The sequence below is a fragment of the Malania oleifera genome, chromosome 5, assembly GCF_029873635.1.
Source record: "Malania oleifera isolate guangnan ecotype guangnan chromosome 5, ASM2987363v1, whole genome shotgun sequence".
NCBI lineage: Eukaryota > Viridiplantae > Streptophyta > Magnoliopsida > Santalales > Ximeniaceae > Malania > Malania oleifera.
The window spans coordinates 7,259,413-7,280,418 of record NC_080421.1 but is presented as its reverse complement, the minus strand read 5'-3'; the positions used below and the strand labels follow the sequence as shown (position 1 = coordinate 7,280,418).

The 21,006-nt window shown below is 34.8% G+C and overlaps 2 protein-coding genes across 2 annotated transcripts; both read left to right on the top strand.

Moving 5' to 3' along the window:
* The first annotated feature begins 4,450 nt into the window (after window positions 1-4,450).
* Window positions 4,451-6,476, top strand: LOC131155825 (endoglucanase 24-like). Its single transcript, XM_058109269.1, has 4 exons — window positions 4,451-4,879; window positions 5,082-5,381; window positions 5,498-5,659; window positions 5,832-6,476. The coding sequence occupies exons 1-4, from the start codon at window positions 4,451-4,453 to the stop codon at window positions 6,474-6,476; spliced, it is 1,536 nt and encodes a 511-aa protein (XP_057965252.1).
* Window positions 6,477-9,580: 3,104 nt separating this feature from the next.
* On the top strand, window positions 9,581-15,052 carry LOC131156442 (endoglucanase 24-like). The gene is made up of 4 exons (XM_058110138.1): window positions 9,581-10,528; window positions 12,447-12,746; window positions 12,837-12,998; window positions 14,107-15,052. Exons 1-4 carry the CDS (start codon window positions 10,109-10,111, stop codon window positions 14,710-14,712), a joined length of 1,488 nt encoding a protein of 495 aa, XP_057966121.1. The 5' UTR covers window positions 9,581-10,108; the 3' UTR covers window positions 14,713-15,052.
* The last annotated feature ends 5,954 nt before the right edge of the window (window positions 15,053-21,006 follow it).

Below are 21,006 nucleotides of genomic sequence, written 5' to 3'. Positions count from 1 at the left end.
ACAAATTCTTTCACTCACTAATCCTTCTCTTCCTTAGAAAATTGTTGTGAAAAATGAAGGTTGAGAGCTCCCTATTTATAGGAAAATTTTGGGGAAGAAATAGAGTTTATAAAAGTGTGGGGAGATAGGTGAAATTATAATTTTTTTAAATTAAAGAATGGGCAAGGGATGGGCAAGGTATGGGTTGAGTATGGGATAAGGATGGAAGCCATGTGGGAGTGCTTGCCACCATTCCCACTAAATAATTTTTTTTTTAATTAATTACTTACCTAATTAATTAATCAATAACTTAATTAATTATTCTATTATTTTATTATTTTTTTTCTAATCATTATTATCGTTATTATTATCATTGTTATTAATTTTAAACTACTTTTAGTATTTATTTATTTTTGAACAAGAATTAAATTTTAAAACTCATGTGGGCCCCACATGGTCTTGTGGGCCCCACACAACTTCGAGACCCGAATGGATCCTACGTAACTCGAATAACTCTTATACGATTTTATGCATCCTACATAGTTTTGAGACTTGTAAAAATCTCCATACGGCTTCGGGACTCATGTGGGCCCCACACAGTCTTGTGGGCCCCGCATAGGATACCTATATTATTATTATTTTATCATATATTTCTACAAATTATATCAGTTAAAACATTATTTTATGTACTTATTTACGTATATAAACAGTGTCTTGTGGCTCCAGGACTCATGTGGACCCCACATAGTCTTGTGGGCCCCACATATGATACCTATATTATTATTATCTTATTATGTATTTTCGACAAATTATATCTGTCAAAACACTATTTTATGTATATATACTTATTTACGTGTACAAATAGTGTCTATCCTGTTTATCCTATGAAATTCCATTTTGACCAGGCCGACCTCCAGGGAGCGACTGAGCCGCAATGGTCTCTGAGCACTCGCTAAGACAAGGTCTTTCTTAGGCATCAAACATGGAATCAAGGACCCTACAGAAAAACACTTCTATATTGATATTAACTTAATGACCATTTTTATTTTATTATAATTATGCTTTAATCGTATATATATTTTTGGGTCATCACATAATTTGTCTCAAATTTATATTCAAATACATTTTTGTAAACATTTATACATTTGTAGTTTTTAGTACTCTATTTTATTGCTTTCAAAAAGTAAGTGGACTTTTCATGACCTAATTATTTTTTAGTGGATAATAATTTGAGTGCACTTGCTCTTAATTTCAGAAAAAGAAAAAAATTGGGTCGAGTAAAGATTTAATAATCTTCTAGATTAGAGTATTTAAATTACTATTTATTTTGGCTAGCATTGCAATAATAAAGGGTAAGCTTAATATATTAGGAAGTAAAAAAAAAAATTCTTAAGTTTATCTATAATTCTATTTTTGTGAAAATTGAGTTGTAGTTACATTCTCTTTTGTCATATATTATCTATTTTTTATTGGAAAAACATGAAACAAAATAATATTGTATGTGTGTGAATGTTACAACTCAATTATCATGATAGTTTTTTTTTTTTTCATTTTGTAAAAATATGCGTGTTTTTAGGAAATAAAAAAGTTTGTACAATAAAAAACTACTTGTGTAAGCGAAAATGTAAACAAAATAATTCCGGAAAAACCTTGTCAATTGTCAACAAAAAAATCATAGGTTCGATATTGTTTGATTTTTTTTTCTAACTGTGACTATAATTGCTTATGAAAAAATTTTAAAAATTGTTTTTATAAAAAGCTTTTTGTTTGTTTTATGATTCTTTACATTTATGTTGAATTTGATAAGGAGAATTTGAGATTATCAAATTGAATTTATCTCTAATTGGACACTAATTCACATTATTTAGATTTTTCCTAATTAAAAGTCACAAGAAGCACGATGTATGTGTTTACTTTATGAAGCAATTTTCCACTTTAGCTCTTTTAATTCTTTTTTTTTTCCCACTTTAGCTCTTTTAATTCATTTTTTCTTACTTCTTTGAAAGTAAGGGCTGCTAAAAATAATGTTTCTGTATGATCACTTTAACTATTATTTAAAAGCGTGATTTTTCGATATCATTTTATTTTATTTTTATAAAATGCACATTGAGCTTGAATACCTTGTTCTCTCATTATTAATTCGATGGGTTTTGACTTTTGATTATAAATTGATATAATAAGGATGCTAAAATATTTCAAGTATACATCAGGTAAACAAAAAGATGCACGAATATGCATATACTATTCATTGAATAAACAAATAGTGAATGCAAAAAAATAAAAATAAAGATAATTGTGAGGCACAAGATTATCAATATTTCATACAATCAATTTAATATGTCATTTTTCATTTTTTAGATTTTTAAAATTCTTTTGCTATTATTGGTATGTAAATTAACATTTTCTTTGGCAATCAATAACCCAAATCCCCATCCCCTCATTTTTTCACATTGGGGGAAACTTATTGGTATGTAAATTAACATTTTCTTTGGCAATCAATAACCCAAATCCCCGTCCCCTCATTTTTTCACACTGGGGGAAACTTCATCCATTGTTCTCATATATAGCTGGAACTGTCGATTGACACGCTTAAAGATGTTATTAATATGAATGTCCAAGCTAGTCTTAAACATGTTCAAAATCGTATCCCGTTTGTAAAGTACATGCCAAAGTGTAATATAATGATTAGCAATGTGTTAAATAATTAAATGAATGAATAGTTTATATTTATGCACATGTTCTTGAAGATTAAGCTAAATCTATAGGGTTCGATTTGATCAGAGTGAAAACAAAAATGAAGATTTATATTCAAATTGCTTTACTAATAAAAAAAAATGTTTAGGGACATTTCTTTTTGGGTAATCTCGTACTGTGTTTTGTTCCTTATCACTAGAAAAATATTAGAATTAAAAGGAAAAGTGATAAGACGTTCAATCATTTGTTAAAATTAGTTAACTTTTTCCTACTAAATCATTACATATATACTAACAAATTATGAAATGTCATATCACTTGTGATTTTTTCTTATAATAAATAGAGTTTTTTGCCTCATATTTGTTAGTAAGTTTTGAATTATAGCTTTTGGATTAATTTATCATAAATATATAAGTAATTAATAAAATTTGATTAATAAGTATTGTGATGTTTAGGGTAAGATAAGTATAGTATTTTTGTAATACAAAAATAGTAATGATACACTTACCATTCAAACATCACACTATACTTGACCATTTATTTATATAAATATTGTATCATACATAAAATACAATATGCTAAATAAAGTAGAGAAAAGTGGCTAAAGATAGTTTATGTTTTTTATATAACAGAAGAATTCAATTACAAATTGAAATTATATTTAATTTTTAACACAAGCAAAAATGTAACCAAATTAATAAATTAAAATCAACACTCTAAACTTGCACCACATCAAAATTTAATTCAATAACTTTTATTAAATGATGGAATAATAATATGCTAGCTAAGTTAGTAGTATTTTTATTTTATGTATGCTATTATTTAGAAAGGGTATTCCCATTTTTTAATTAGAACATACACGAGCTATCTTGTATGCAACTAGTTTTAAAGTGTATCAATGAATAACTAACAAAAAATGTGAAAGCAATTTAAGAATTTAACATAATAAAAGCAAGAAATTAGTTTATGAGATATATATTTTTTTTTGGCTAGACATTAGGGTTTGAGTTTTAGGGATATGACGTAAATTAAACTTTGATATTTAACTTCTCCTCTCCAAACAAGTTGGTACCTTTTTAATCATTTCCAAAATTGAAAATACAAAATAAAAGCTATTTTCACAAGTGAACATGTCAAACATGACATACTTTCCCTTATCTTTTTTTTTTTCTTTATTATATTTTGGTAGAAACTTGCCCCATCTCTAATAACAACAAACATTAAGAAAGAGTGATTTTTTACATGAAATTTGAAAACTCTAATCAATTACAAATATATAGTATAAATTAATCATTCATTAAAATAGTGTGTGATCCATAACATGGGAACTTTCTCGACAATATATGTACCTCTTACTTATACGAGACGAAATATTAATATGCAATATTCATAAAAGATATATATATATATATATATATATTTGTGTGTGTGTGTGTGTGGGGATATATATGTATTCAATATATTTATATATGAAACTATATTCCTTGTTAGTTTTTTTTTTTTTCTGGTTTAATGAGGGAAGTCATGCTTCTCTTGTTTGATCACTGGTGCATGCATGTGTTGTTTCTCTCTTAATTTCCTCTTTTGGCTACAATATATCTCAGAGGAGAAAATATTTGATGCCAACCTCGTCCATCTCCATCCTAGCTCCTCGCACCAATTTTCTTTTCTTTTCCTTTCCATTTTTTGGGTGGCCATCGTCCTTATAAGGGCTCGTTCTGATGCACACTTCTTGCCACCTTCACCCTCCTGTGGCTTCTCTCTCTTTCTAACAAAGATGAAGCTCTCTTTTCTTAATTTTCTCGCACTTTCTCTCCTTATTCTCCTCGTTTCCAAACAGCCCACATCCCAGTCTGTTGGCATTACTCATGACTTCGTCGACGCACTATCGAAATCCATATTGTTCTTCGAGGGGCAGCGGTCGGGCTACCTGCCGGCGGACCAGCGGATGACGTGGCGGGAAAACTCGGGGCTCGACGACGGCAAGGATCTCGGCGTTGACCTGACTGGCGGCTACTACAACGCCGGCGACAACGTCAAGTTTGGGTTTCCGATGGCCTTCACGACCACAATGCTGGCGTGGAGCGTGGTGGAGTTCGGAGATTTGATGCCGCCAGCCGAGCTCCGGCACGCTCTCGCTGCCGTCCGGTGGGGGACGGAGTACATCCTGAAGGCTGTGGCTCAGCCCAATAGGATCTTCGTGCAGGTGAAGATGCCGGCCATAGCCCTTTGCTTGATTAATAAAAAGTTATCTAATAATTTATCATAGTATTTAAGAAGTCTACTTTTTCAAATGGAAGTTTCAAATCTTATGCATGTATGCGTACGTAATGTGATTGTGTTCTTTAAATATTATATATTTATGTTTATATCATATTCTACGTATGTACATATCTGCTTGTACGTAGGTGGGGAATCCACGGCTAGACCACAGGTGCTGGGAAAGGCCGGAGGATATGGACACTCCCAGGACAGTCTACGCCGTGAGTGCACCAAACCCGGCTTCGGACATCGCCGGCGAGATGGCGGCCGCCCTAGCAGCTTCTTCACTGGCCTTTCGTTCCTCCGATGACGAATACTCCGGCACCCTACTGCAGAACGCCATGAGAGTCTTCCAATATGCAACCAACTACAGAGGAAATTACAGCGATAATCCTCATGTTAGGAGCGCTGCCTGCCCCTTCTACTGTTCCTACTCTGGATATCAGGCATGTTTATTCAATTATAATTTTCTATATGTAGTATAAGGGTGAATCACTCGAGATGGGTTTTCAGAATGTTAACATCAATGATTTAATTTCTTTTAAAATGTTTTTACATTTAGGATGAGTTGCTTTGGGGAGCAGTGTGGCTAAGGAGAGCAACCCAGAACGATTCCTACCTTAATTACGTGTTGCAAAATGGCCCAGCTTTTGGGGCTTATTATAACATTTTCGAATTCGGGTGGGATAACAAACATGCAGGCTTCAAGCTTCTCCTCTCTAAGGTACGTACCTAATTAATTAATCAATTAATCAATTCACAATCATTTAATTTAAAACATCTAGCGAATAGTTCCTTATTTACCAATTAGGCACCAAATTTGATTATAAAAAAAAAAAAATACAACTACAAAAGCCGTAAAAGTATTAATTATGTCGTTCATCTATTTATCGTAGGAATTTTTGGAAAAAGGCACAATCATTCTGCAACCCTTCAAGGAATTATCAGACAGCTTCATGTGTTTTCTCTTGCCGGAGGCGCCGTCGCCGTACCACGTCGGCTACACTCCGGCGGGCCTCCTTCACAAGAACGGCTGCTGCAACATGCAGAGCGTGACCACCTTCTCCTTCCTCCTCCTCGTCTACGCCAAGTACCTCGAGGCACCCCCGTCCTCCGCCGAGCCCGGCCTCGTCACCTGCGGCAACGCCACCTTCGGCTCCGACGCCCTTCGCCGCCTCGCGCGGCAGCAGATCGACTACGTCCTCGGGGACAACCCCAAGAACATGTCCTACGTGGTGGGGTACGGCCCTAATTACCCGCGACGCATCCACCACCGCGGCTCATCCTTGCCGTCCATCAAGGTCCATCCCCAGATCCTGCGGTGCACAGATGGCTACCCGTACTTCATCTCGACCAAGCCGGACCCGAATGTGTTGGTGGGGGCCGCCGTGGGTGGGCCAGGGTTGGATGATGCGTACGTGGATGACCGGTGGGACCCAAGGCAGTCGGAGCCGGCCACCTACTATAATGCGCCGCTGGTGGGCGCACTTGCCTACTTTGCTGCAGCTGCCAACGGCGATGCTAGTCTCACTCGTGGTTAATATTTTACCATATACTAAAATAAGTATTGGAACGTCCTTGGGCATATAATATACTGCCATTTATGTATGCCTATATATTTAAACAAAGTTTAATATTGTTTCATTGAAGTTGGAATCTTAAATTGGAGATAGAGGGGTACAAAAGGGAAGAAAAGTAATTGTGCTTCAGAGGACCTCTAATATTATTTATAAAGGAAAAAGTTTAATATAAGAAAAACAAAATATGCAAGGAAAGGAAAAAATATTTTTTGAATTTTTTTTAATAGAAAACGAGTTGAAAAATTGTACTTTAAAAATATTAAAGTAAACATCTTCTCCATTTAAGTTATCATCTCCTCGAAAGTTAAGTAAATTGAGGAAGTCGGTACATTGTCTTATTGTGTGTCCTTTTAATACAGCTACATGCTATCATATTTTTCAGATGTTAAGCATCTTCAAATTATATATATATATATATATATATATAAAACAAGAAAAGAGAAAAACAAATAAATTCATAAAAGAACAAAATAATAATAATAAATGAATAAGTGAGGACAAAATGATTTTATTTTTATAACTTTGAAGACGGGATAAAGGAAAAATTATTATGAATTTTAATGATCTGACAAAATAAGGATAAATCACCTCTATGAAATAGTACTATAGTTTTTAATTGTTTGCAATAGTACTTTACTTCAACAAACTAGCTTTGTTTTATTTCTTAAATCTCTTAATTAGTGTTTAAATTAGTTCTAACTCAATTATTGGATTTCCTCTTCACTTAATAAAATGTTTATTCAGAGGATACCCTAAAAAAAAGAAGAAGAAAATTTTATAATATCACATGAAAAATAGTTCTCCTTACTTTTCAACTCTCGTTTCATATACAAATTTAGTGACTAGTTTCCGAATGATTTGAAAAAAATTTGGACCCAAATAAGGATGATTACAATTATATTTAAAACCTAGCATACAACCACAGAAAAATGTAGAGGAGTAATTCTCTTATATAATTTCTCCAAAGACTAATACATTTACCATGAAAAAAATTAGCATTATTGCATGCCTTCACATTTTGCCATGTGTTGGTCCACCTAGCTATTTGTGCGTCATAAATAATTTTATAAGTTGAGATGCTCATCATTTTTAGAAAATAATTAATGAATGAAAATTTCAATAAATATGCTTCTTATTTTTTTTTTCTTAAAATAAAGTTGATATGTATTCTTAATTTTTGAAAAATATTATTAAATTTCAGAGTAAGACATTTGATTAGTTTCCTTTTTTTGAAAATAAAAAAAAAATCAGTAAGGTTTTCAAAATTGATACATTTATAATAGAAACCAATAATTAATTTCTAAACATAGCATTGCAATTAATTTATTCATCCATTTAATGAACATATATTCCTAAAAAGAGACTATTATAGTTTTAGAATCTTTGAAATCTTAGGGAAAGTCATTTTCTTATTGATCAAATCTCAAGAAAAGTTAATGTCTTTTATCTTATAAAGTATATTATTTATATAATTTTTTTAATGGGTTCATAATTTTATTTATTTTAAATTTAAATTATTAAAAATGAGTAAAATTTTTAGAAGTCAAAGAAAATTCTTGTTTTGCTGTTATAATAATTCCATCACTAAGTTTGAATATATATATATATATATATATATAAATATAAAATTATGGTATGTATGTATTATTGTTCTTAGTTAAATTGTTCAAGATTCACATCAAGTATATATATATAAATAAGTTTGACAATTAGTTAAAAAAGAATTTAATGAATTATTTTAGTTTGTTTCTTTCAATTGTAATTAATATTTTTTTGGGATACTTCAACATTAATAATTGAAAATTAATATTAAAAAGCATGCATTTTAATTGGATTCATGAAATTATTTGAATCTAACTAACTCATTAATTAATAAGGTTGGGTCGAGCCAATAAACGAGTCTACGAACTATAAATGCCTATTTTTTGTATTGTGTGTGGGAATATAATAAACTATTATTTATTTATTCAAAAAAGTCTTGAGTATTCTTTTAATTTAATTTTACTTGTTAACTCAAAATCAACAGAAACTTAGATTGAAGTTTTAGAGGTCATAAAAGACCCTAATTTTGTTTTTATTTGCATAATTACATTATTAATTAAGCTTGAATACATAATATGGTAAGTATATATTAATATATAAAATTTATTATTATTTTTGTCGTTGAGAATTAAATCCCGTTTGGAACTTAGAAAATATTCGAGAAATGAAAGATTCCTTGATTCCTTGAGAATTAAAAATAAAATAAAATATATACTAAATTTATAAACACAATTGGATTTTACACATATTTAATATTTAGTTTTTCCTTATTTTTAATCATATGAAAAAAAAGTTAATTTTTGATAATATATAATAGGGAAGGAAAGTATAAAGAAAAATGAGTTTCATTTTTATTTTTATTTTTTTGGTAAAAGAGGACGACACCTCCTTTCTTAATTTTGTTAATAGTTCTCACTTATAGCGGAAGAATACCGTGAAAACAAAAGGACACTTGAGACTTACAAATAACCAATAAAACACCTCATACATCAAATCAAACAAAAAAGAAAACAATCATTTACTCGTACCAAAAGAAAACCGACTAAACATACCTCATATAAGTCATACCCATCTTTATTTTCCTTTCTTTTCATTTCCTTTGCTCTGGTAAAATTCTTCATCCAAACAAATTCTTAAATTTTTGAACAAATTTTTAGTTAGATCCTTTAAAATTCATCCGAATAAATAATTTGAGCTATTAATTAGAATAATTTTAAAAACTATTTTCCATTTGCATGCTTTCATAATTTTTTTCCTAAATAGTTCAACATTAATAATTTTAAATAAATAACTAAAATATTATTTATTTTAAATCACTATCAGCAACTACGCCAAATTAAAACTATTTATATTATAAAAAATTTTAAAATTTATAATAACTTTGAATAATATGGTTAGACTTGCGTACAAATGCATGTGCTCAACCCTCACTATAACAAATGTGAGAAAGCATACGAATTTTGACATGACAATAAATATTAAATTATAATAATATAAATATTTTAATAATATCGCACTTTCCAAAATGCAAGTAGTTATTATTTTATTGATTAAAATTTTAGAGCATATAGGACATTGGCAGTCACAAGTAAAGGGAGAAAATTAGAAAATACTAAAGAAATAAAAATTAATTTGCAGCTTTCTTTGGAACGTGGTATGCCTTGGATGGAAAGCCAAGAATTTTCATCTTAAATTCTTCTTCTTATGGTCCATTCTGTTTTCTGTGTACGCACCGTCACCCTATCAAATCCCCCCATAGCCCTTTTGCCTACCGGCTAACAGTCCATAAATCCTTCCATCCACGCGCGACTTCACTCGTGCTGGGTACGCGTGACCCGGCAGCCGCTAGGGAGAAGGAGCGCGTGCATTGCGCCGCTTGCCCGAACGCAGCAAAATGGGTGACGCACTTCAATGTCCTCATTCGCTTTTAGTTACTGAGGAGGGACCCACCGAACCCGGCCACTCCGTCGTTAAGTACTCGACTCGACTCTCTGTGATGCATGTGAGTGTCGGCATTTTCATTTTCACAACTCTTCTCCCTCTCTTCATCAATGGGGTTCTTTTCTCTTGGTCTTCTTGTAGTTCTTGCTATTATTTCTGTTCTCAAATTGCCGGTAACGGAATCGGGAAACCACGACTACGGAGACGCATTGTCGAAATCGATAATGTTCTTCGAGGGGCAGAGGTCGGGGTATCTGCCGGCGGACCAGCGGCAACAGTGGCGGGGCAATTCGGGGCTCTCCGACGGCTCGCAATGGGGTGTTGACCTCACCGGCGGCTACTACGACGCCGGAGACAACGTCAAGTTCGGATTCCCGATGGCGTTCACGACGACAATGCTGGCGTGGAGCGTGATCGAGTTTGGCGACTCGATGCCGCCGGCGGAGCTCCGGAACGCGCTGGTGGCGATTCGATGGGCCACGGATTACTTTCTCAAGGCGGTTTCTCAGCCAAATACGATATTCGTGCAGGTAAGCGGCAAGGGTAGTTTTGTAATTTCAGGCCCATTAAAATGAGAAAACTGACCCGTGAAGTAGGTTGTGGATTTAGTTGAGAGCACGGCCTCTTGGTTGAGCGACCCTTTGGGTCCTACCAAGTACTACCGGTTCCCACTCCTGGTACCCAATATAGTGATTGGTGAAATACTTTACCACGCGCCTCTAGACGCGTGAAACACACGTAAGTCCTACTGTACTGTTGCAGGGCACTGCTAGACTTGTAGAGGTCCAAAGGGGCGAACCCATTTTTAGATGGGTTTTGGGTATGCATGTTTTGAAATCGCAATCACTTTTAAGTTCACACAATTTAATTAATTTTTGATATTTTAATTTTCATGCTTAAAAATTTTAATATTACAAAATACTATGATTCTATATATTTGTGTATATCAAATGATTCGAATAGAATGTTTGGCTCCCAATATTTCAAGATAAGGATCTTATAAGAAATGATAGAAGCATGGAGTCATTGTCATTTTTAGTTGATGGAGCCCTAAAATGTGGTGGAGGTAGGTTTTGATCCTTAGACAATTTGTCCCTAGTTCACAATTGAATGGTGCTACATGCTTCATGCACGTGAATGACGTTTTTATTGTTCTTTGAAAAATTTAACAGTAAGTAGAACCATACATATTTATGTTATATATTTATTAGTGTGATATTTTCTTATGAATTGTCAATTTAGCATTAGAATTTTGTTTGAAATTATGAAACCTTATGAATAACATGACATATATAATACATCAACTCTTACGACTAATTATTTTAATTCATGTTTGATGGTTAAAAAGCGTGAGACAATAAGAGATGTAAAATTGCTTAGGTGACCATTTTTCATCTGAGCTCACAAATATTGATCTTTTAATTTAAACGTGTTGAAAGAGAAATAAACGTGTGGAAGTATAGGTAGCGTAATTTACCTAATCATCTCTATATACTTACAAATTCTACATCTCTTGTGTTTTTAGAGAAAGGTATAGACATTATTAATGTTGTAATTGTTTGCATTACGATTTTCATGTGACTTTCTTCATAAGAGTAAACTATATAAATTATATAATAACTGAGTCACGCTAAATATAGTTATGTTTTATATGTCTCTTTTTATCTATTTTCATAAGTAGAATTGATCTTCAATAAGTTCTTTTGTGAGACTTCTTATTATAAATGAATGTAAAAATGTATAATCATGTTTTAATTTAATTTTTTTTTTTTAAAGAAAAACTAAAAGGTCATCAAACTTTTGGGAATAAAAATAGAATAAAAATTGTCATTTTAAAGATTATTTGGCATGCGTACTTTTGGGCTTTCTTTTTTATCTAAATACTTTGCATTTGCCATTTATAATTAATGCTAAATAAAACATAAAGAAACTCATTGTGATAATATATTTTTTCAGTGATGAAATATGTTTTTTAACTCACTTTATTTAAAATAAAAAATAAATAGTTTTAAAAAAACAAACAAACAAACAGAAGGGTGGACCTGCAGTCTACACATTGAAAATGCACTTACGGTTTTGGATTTTGGTCATGGCATGGGCAGGCCGCGAAGTAGGGGGGTGTGTGCATGTGCCTGCACAAAGGCTGCCCTTTATCTTCTCTTCTCGGTAATTGAAAAATTGTCATTATTATTAATTGACGAGGACCGACCCAGATGCTAAGCCTGCGCGTGAAAGCACTTTCCCCATTAGGGTCACCGGTCCTACTTCACCCCCTCGAAGTACCCTTCAATTAGATTACACTGCCCTATAGTCTGGAATGTTAGGGTCTTTAGGGAGACAATTATTCAAAATCAAGGGCTAAAACGGGACATTCCCTCTTCCCGGCTGTCCCTTCAGAAAATTAATTTTAATTTGGATTCAATTAACTATTGCGTACGATATGGGCAGGTTGGCGATCCAGTTGCAGACCATAGTTGCTGGGAGAGATCGGAGGACATGGACACCCCGCGGACCGTCTACGCGGTGGAAGCGCCGAACCCGGCGTCGGACGTCGCCGGGGAGACCTCGGCGGCCCTCGCGGCCGCCTCGATGGCGTTCCGGTCGTCGGACCCGGGGTACTCGGAGACGCTGCTGCGGTACGCCGTTAAAGTGTTCGATTATGCAGACACTTACAGAGGATCTTACAGCCAGAACCCCGCCGTTAACGACGGCGCGTGCCCCTTTTACTGCGACGGCGGTGATTATAAGGCAACTTTAGTTAACTAATACGTTCAATTTTATAATTCAATGTTCATTTTTTATGAAATTAGTCTATTCATTATGAAATTTATGTCGCAGGATGAGTTGCTGTGGGGGGCGGCATGGCTGAGGAGGGCGACTCAGGATGAGACGTATCTAAACTATGTGGAGACCAACGCGAAGATGTTTGGTGCGGATGAGAACATATACGAATTTGGGTGGGCCAACAAGCATGCTGGTCTCAATGTCCTCGTCTCCAAGGTAACTTCTGCCCTGCCATGGGCAACATTAGAATTTATGAAATCTGTGACTTGTTAGGGGTCTCGGGTTTTGTGTTTGATGCAATATCTTATTTAAAACTATCAAGATAAACTGTCTATACAGATATGCATAAAGGGCAACACTCATATTCTATGCATTTAAGATTTTAAGTATGTCAAATTCGGGCACTGTTGACTAAGTCAAAAAGAATTATAACCTTCCTATACATATGATAAGACACGCAAATTCCATGTTCGCACGGAGTCCCTCCATTTATAATGAGGATAAGATTTGTGAACTCGTTAGGCATGACCTGATTGACCAGCACGTTTAGTTAGGAAACCATGTATACAAGGTAAAAGAAAACACTTATATTCTATGTTATGGAGTAGTAGTATATATTGGTGATAAATTATATGGGAGATCCATATTTTTATATGTTTATGTGTTGATTTTTTGAGTGAGCATTAAATGTAGAAGAAGTGAAACTTATTTATTCTATATTTTACATTTAAACGACGAATGTATAAACTATATCGAAAGATAAATCTTTTATATATAGTTTGTGATGATTACATGATTAAATATTTAGGATTTAATAAACATTTTTATTTTTTTAGATTTCTCTAATTAACTAATAAGTAGCTTAGAGTGCAATTGACATGATACATACTTTTATGGCACGGGATGACTTTTTATATAATAAATAAAAGTTTGCATGGTCTGAAAAATATTGATATATAAGAATTGAGATTGATGCACCCCCAAAATCAAATTTAATAAATACCCTTGATCACCCCCAAGGTATGGTTTAGGTGGTAGTGTGGGCTGCAGGAGTGCCTCTCATGAGCTCAGGTGTTCAAACCCTCTTGGGCTCATTTCCGCTCTTGAACTCCTGAATTTACCTTTCCTTTGAAATTGTGAGATAAACTTCAAGGGGCATAGGATTAGTCACGTGGACCGTGAAATGGACATGTGGATATCCAATGCGTAATCCAAAAAAAAATAAAAATAAAAATAAAAAAATAAATAAATACCCCCGATCAAAATCTGACACAAATTCCCAAAACTATCAAATTTTATTTATTTAATTATTTAATCATTGCAGGAATTTTTGGACGGAAAGGTAGACACACTGCAATCCTACAAAGAATCAGCCGATAGCTTCATATGCGCGCTGGTGCCGGACTCCCCAACAGCCCACATACAATACACCCCGGGGGGGCTCATATACAAGCCCAACGGCAGCAACATGCAGCACGTCACCTCCATCTCCTTCCTCCTCCTCGTCTACGCCTCCTACCTCTCACGCGCCGCCCAGCCCCTCGCCTGCTCCTCCGTCCCCGTCCAACCCGCCGATCTCCGCCGGCAAGCCCGGAGGCAGATCGACTACATTCTAGGGGACAACCCCAAGGGCATGTCCTACATGGTAGGGTACAGCGACTATTACCCGCAACACATCCACCACAGGGGCTCATCCCTGCCGTCCATCTCTGATCACCGCGAGTTCATCGCCTGCAAAGAGGGGACCGTCTACTTCAACTCCACCAATCCCAACCCGAACTCGCTGGTGGGGGCCGTCACCGGTGGGCCCGGCGAGGACGACGTCTACGAGGACGACCGGGCGGACGCTCCAAAGTCCGAGCCCACCACGTACATCAACGCGCCGTTGGTGGGCGCTCTGGCGTATTTTAGTGCCAACCCCAGTGCGTAGGTTAGTCCGCAGCCGTTCGAGTCAGAAACAAGTTGTGGTAATGAAAGCGTGTGCGTGCGTGTGTGGCTCAGTGGCTCTCGTCTTGCTTTACTCGAGCAAAGAGGGAAGAGGCTAGCTAGGGTGTTTGAAGTTGAGACCCCTAGGTCAGAAAAATGAGTCCAAGTGTTTGTGGTGATTACTTCTTTTGTTTTTGTTTTTGTTTTTGTTTTTTTTTTTAAAGGAGCTTTGTTTTGAAAAGATGAAGCATATAATTGCTTTCAAATCATAGAAATGTAAAATTTTGTTGCAGCAAATCGTTGCGACAATTTGGTTAATGTTTGGAAAGTTGATTTTGGAGGAAGCTGGCTTGTGCGGTCGATTTAATTTCTTCTAAAGTTTAAAAAATGTATTGATTAATTTTTAGAACTTGCAAATAATATTATATTATGAAATTTTTATTTATTTAAAAATCACATAAATAACACTTAGTAAGCAGACTAAATAGTGAAAAAAGGATGATTTGTTAGTAGTCAATGAAAAGCTTTTATTGTTTCTGTTTAGAATAGTTAAAGTGGTGTATTGTAACGACCTAACAATTTTTCTATATTTTTTTTCACATAATAATATTTATAATAATTCTAATAATCTGCTAAATTATCAAAGTCATGATCAACCTGAACTCATGGGTACCAGAGATGTACCTGTCATACAATTCTGATACCTAAACAACTCTGATACCTAAACAGCGGAAAACATAAAATCGCATACATGCCATGAAATACCAAAAACCATACGAGAGTTCTACCAAATCTGTCATTTATATATACATACATCCCAAAAGGACCAAAAAGTATCATAGGGTCATAACCCAAAAATCTCTCTGACCTTAGCTCACCTACTTATCCTACAGACAGGGTAGCTCAATCCACTTCTACTGCTGCGGGGTTTTATCCGCCCTCTTACCTGGATTTTCTAAAATATTTGTAATTTTACGGTGAGACACCTCTCAGTAAAGGAGACAAATTAATATCAGTGTGTGATAACATGAGTATTTTTTGTGATATACATATAAACTGTACATAATTCATATCAGGTATAAACAATTATATCACATTTGAATAAAACATGATTTAACATAACATAGTTTAATATACTAAATTCCTGTACTGAAAAATCATTTTATATAAACAAATCATACTTGAATTATTAGCCAGGATAGATAGATAATTAGCTATCGTCATGTCTTACCCCCAACATAACAGGGTTGTGTAGGCCAAAGGCGGGACCTAATACTGGCTGGCCGACCATGTTAAGTCAAATATCGGTTATAGTGTAAGTACGATGTGCCTGTTCCACCTGTGTCGGACTACCAGGGGAACTACGACGATACTCCCATGAAGCTACATCGACTGCTATCTCCCACACTCAACATAAAATGTGTGGTTGCACTAATATAAACGTAAACGTAAACCTACATACAGCTACGGTACCGTATTTCGTGAAACTAAACTAAACTATCTGAGTTGTGATAACATATAATACATTTCATGATATTGAACATAACAGTTTCATATTTCAGGGTAAAACATGACATAATAATATTTTCTTGAAACTTGACATAACATGCATAATTATGGCATTTTATGTCATCATATCATAACGTAAAAATCATGACACCGACACTGACATAACATGATGTACTTGTACATGAAAATCTTGCACTTGTTAACATAATATTCTTAAAACCATAGTACTTGTATTATTTTTATAATTTTCCTGAAAACTACTAAAACATGCTTATCTTGGAAGAATTATAATATTTCAAAATAATATAATTTTCATGGAAATATTATCCTCATGCCACACATATATAAATAACCTTCTAAACTCATAATTTGTTCTAAAATCATATTTTTTTATAAAAATGTATTTAAATCATTTCTCTGTTCAACAACAGTATTCCCAAACATAATTCTATAACATACATATTTTCTTGAAAATAAATGCTAGATAATAATAAATAATTTCATGAAAATGCTGACTTAATTTATTCTTTTACCCGACTTACTGAAAAGCCCACAATTTAAACCAAACCTACACCCATGTGTGTTTCCCAGCTCAACACCTTGAAATTACATTTTTCCCAACAAACTCCAGTATTATTCTATCTAAAGTATTTTCCTCAGTCCAGAAACACCAAATATCTTATAAAATTTAAAATAACCAACTTACTCAGATTTTTGGATAGTACCCAAGTTGGCCTAACCAACAAACTACTTCAACAGACTTGAAGAGAATCTTATCAGGAGTAGTGTGGCAGTTTTCGATCGTCGAACCAGCGAAAGACGAAGTCAGAAACTTAGAGAGAAGGAGGGGGAAACGAAACTTAGAGAGAGAAAGACTTGCATGCAAAATTTTTCGCTGAAACCCCGAGTTTAAGATATTTACAAAATATGGATTCATCAACGAGACACGTCACCTCGTCAACAAGTCCATGAAGGGAGTTCGTCGACGAACACTTACCCCTCGTCGACGAATTTCAGGCCTTGAAAACAGCCCTCTCGGTAAGTTCTCGTCGACGAGACATGCATCCACGTTGAAAAGCCCAAGAAGCCTGTTTGTTGATGAGCACTCTGCACTCGTCGACGAGACCCCGCTGAATATTCATTTTGAAAAATCTTTTTCTCTCATTTCTTTTATTTACTTAATTTCTATAATTCTTCGGGTCTCTACATTCTCCCCTCCTTATAAAACTTCGTCCTCGAAATTTACTATCTATATTGAACACCATCCTTTGAAGAAAATGGACTACTTATTTTATTATTTGCCCTCACTTGTGGCGGAAGAATACCATGGTTACATTCAGGGTTTTGGGAGATTACAATACATAAAAGAAAAAAAAAATTCTCCCAAACCAAAATACTACCGACTAACAGAAAATTATCACATGTACTAACTAACCAGTACAAAAGAAACTTAACATACTTACCTGCATCTTTCCTAACTACTGTTGATCCCCACTAAATACATGTGGGTATTTCTATCGTATTTCTTCCTCAAGCTCCCATGAAACTTCTTCCATTGCATGGACTTTTACTAATGGAATTCTCTTATTACGCAATTCATGTTCCTTTCTATCTAAGATCTACACTGGTATCTCCTCATAAGCTAGTGATTCTCTAAGTTTTATCCCTGCATAATTGACCACGTGGGAGGGATTTGGGATGTATTTTTTCAGTATAGAAACATGAAACACGCCATATATTTTGGATACAACTGGTGGTAAAGTTAGCCCATAGGCAACTAACCTCACCCGTTCAAATATCTCAAGAGGGCTAATAAACCTAGGGTTCAGCTTACCCTTCCTCCCAAACCTCATGGTACCTTTCAGTGGCGCTGTAACGACCTACTTAATTTACTACATAATCGACCATATTAAATACCCTGATATCATTGACTTATAACATAACAAAGTCAACCCGAATCCGTGAATAACGGGGACACTCCTGTCATACACAGCGGACACCTAAGCAGCAGTAAATATAAATTTCATTCACCCAACCATAGAATACAACATACCAGAATTACTTATATTCCACCATATTACTGCATATATATACAATTCTCAAAACACCAAAAGATAAAACAAAGATCATAATTGCCTCCAATAGCGCGGAGCTTGGTCCACCTGTCTGTCTAGGTTCCCTGAAATGGTTTAAGTTAGGATGAGACACCTCTCAGTAAAGGAAATAAACTAAATACAGTTGTATGACAACATGAATATTTGTGTGCTATAATAAATATACAGTACATCATATTATATGCCTAGAAATACCGATAACATCATGTATTGCCCCCCATGATGGGTTGTGCAGCCCGAAGGTAGGACTTGACAATGGCTGCCCGACCATTGCTGAATCAAAAATGTCTGTAAGTATAATAGGCCCGCCACATCCTGATTCGAAATTCCAGGTGGACGTCTACAACTTTACATTGAAAGCCACATTGACTATCCATCTCCCACCCCCTCTACTGGTAGGGGTTATAACGACCCGACCCTTTATACAGACTAGCACCATTAACCCAAATACATAATACCTGTACCTATTCAAGATACGTAGACAACCCGCCTTAAACAGGGACATACGGGTTTAAATAATACATAATTTCAATGTAAATGTTGTAGAAAAATATAAACATTCATTGGGATTTCTACTAGAATTATACCAGAGTTTACTAATACATCCACAATTACATAAATCCAGACATAGAATATAACCTGTTATTACAACCCTCCAAAACGAAACTTCATCTAAATTTAATACATGATTTTAAATGCTTACGTAAGCTAAACCAAAAACAATCTCCCCAGTCCCCTTTAGCTACTAAGACCGACGTATTGATGGACCTGAAAACAAAGGTTGTATAATAGGGTGAGACACCTCTCAGTAAGAAAGAAAGTGTTACAACAGTGTGTGACTGCATATATGCATATTTTCGTAAAAACTCATAGATTTGAAGCATTTGTTTATAATACTGTAACATATAACATTTATCTGCACATCAAGTATTTAAATCATGTATATGATTACTAGAACACTTCCAATTTGGTATGACAATTTGCCTACTTACTCCGTGGCACGGGTTGTGCACTGATTGCTTTTGACAGTGCCTTGTTCGTGCAGACAAAGCCGAGCATCTTTTATAGTCCGACCGCCCCCTTGTTTATTTTTACCAGTAGCTTACTAACTCCTCGCAGGTTGACCATCTAACATACCCGTACTGATTTCTCATGTATGGTTGCACTGTACTACCAGCATCGGTACCTAACCCTAAGAGTTTATTTCAACCCCCGAACTGGAGTATCTTTCAACCCCTTTTACTGAAGTTTCTTTCAACTTCTTTTGGTCACAAGCTGTGGTTCCAGTATCATATATACAATTTATAGAAAAATATAGTAACCTGTGCAATTTCAGTATTTTAACAATTTCAGATAATCACATTGGGTTCAAACCGATGCCTATCCACTCAGTTTACCCCTTTTGTTTCACTGATACAGTTCGATGTATCACCAGCTTCTGTTTTCCACATACTCAGTATAACAAATTGGAAGTTCGTTCCCATAATCTATATCAATAGTATAGAAAATTCATACATTTCCCTTTCAACATATATCACACGAGTTTAGTCTAAAAATCAGCTAAATGATATAAATCCAGTAAACATCATTTAAAAGGAAAAGTAAATGATTCAAGCATTTCCTATTACAATATAAATGCAAATAAGTGATTTTCGTAAGATTTGGAGATCATATGCCAAAATCCTCGTTTTTTACCAAAAATCGTTAAATCATAAAATCGGCATTTCTACTTAGTATAATTTAGCAGATAAGCAGTTAAATCATACATATAAATATAAACTAGCTTTTTTAGCGGTTTAGTTTTTCCAAAAATGCTGTTGTAATCAAATTCCCCTTACCTTAAACTCGAAACAAAACTTCGTACGAAACTGATCCAAACCGACAACCCGGGATCCTCAAAACCTAAAAACCACAGAATATAATCTTACTATAATTTCTATTACTATCCAAATATTCAATCGAAATTGAAATCAAATCCTTACCTCGATTTTTGGGAAAACCCAAAAATTCTCAAAATAACGATCCGATCCGCTAAAGTTGTAGAACTTCCTCCTCTGATCCCCACAGGAACTTTTGTTTTTAGAAACGAGCGTTCGATAGCGAAGAATCTTAGTGAGAGAGAGAGTTTCCGCTGGTTTAGAGAGAGAGAGAGCTTTGGGAAGAAACTTAGCTTCTAAGCAACTACAATGGATATTTATAGGGCCTTTGACCAAGTCAAACTTTTCGATGAGGCGGCGTCTTTGTTGACGAATCCGCCACACAACTCATCGACGAAGCCATCCCTTCGTCACCGAACCCAAGTTCCAGATATTTCTCCAACCCGCTTGGTATTTGCTCGTCGACGAAGCTATGAATTTTGTCGATGCGGCTTTGACGGACTTTGTCGACAAACGTGACTCCTTCGTCAACGAACCCAGCTTATTATGGGTTTAGGTCTCTACAATCTCCCCTCCTTATAAGAATTTCATCCTCGAAATTTACTAACCTTTGCTAAACATAATCTTTTCTTATAATTCTACTTTACAAAGAGTCGATCATCACCTACTAAGTGACTTTGGTTCAATTTCATTACATATCCTCACATATGGCAGAGGAATACCATGGTTACAAAAAGATATATCAGAAGATTACATCTATAAACAAGACTCTCCCAAATATCATACCATTCAATCTAT

What these genes read in the sequence shown, in the direction of transcription:
- LOC131155825 (XM_058109269.1), top strand. Translation starts at nt 4,451, where the DNA reads ATGAAGCTCTCTTTTCTTAATTTTCTCGCACTTTCTCTCCTTATTCTC. An exon ending in CCAATAGGATCTTCGTGCAG is followed by an intron (nt 4,880 to 5,081) that starts GTGAAGATGCCG and finishes GCTTGTACGTAG; the next exon opens with GTGGGGAATCCACGGCTAGA. An exon ending in TCAAGCTTCTCCTCTCTAAG is followed by an intron (nt 5,660 to 5,831) that starts GTACGTACCTAA and finishes TATTTATCGTAG; the next exon opens with GAATTTTTGGAAAAAGGCAC.
- LOC131156442 (XM_058110138.1), top strand. Translation starts at nt 10,109, where the DNA reads ATGGGGTTCTTTTCTCTTGGTCTTCTTGTAGTTCTTGCTATTATTTCT. An exon ending in GCGACGGCGGTGATTATAAG is followed by an intron (nt 12,747 to 12,836) that starts GCAACTTTAGTT and finishes TTTATGTCGCAG; the next exon opens with GATGAGTTGCTGTGGGGGGC. An exon ending in TCAATGTCCTCGTCTCCAAG is followed by an intron (nt 12,999 to 14,106) that starts GTAACTTCTGCC and finishes TAATCATTGCAG; the next exon opens with GAATTTTTGGACGGAAAGGT.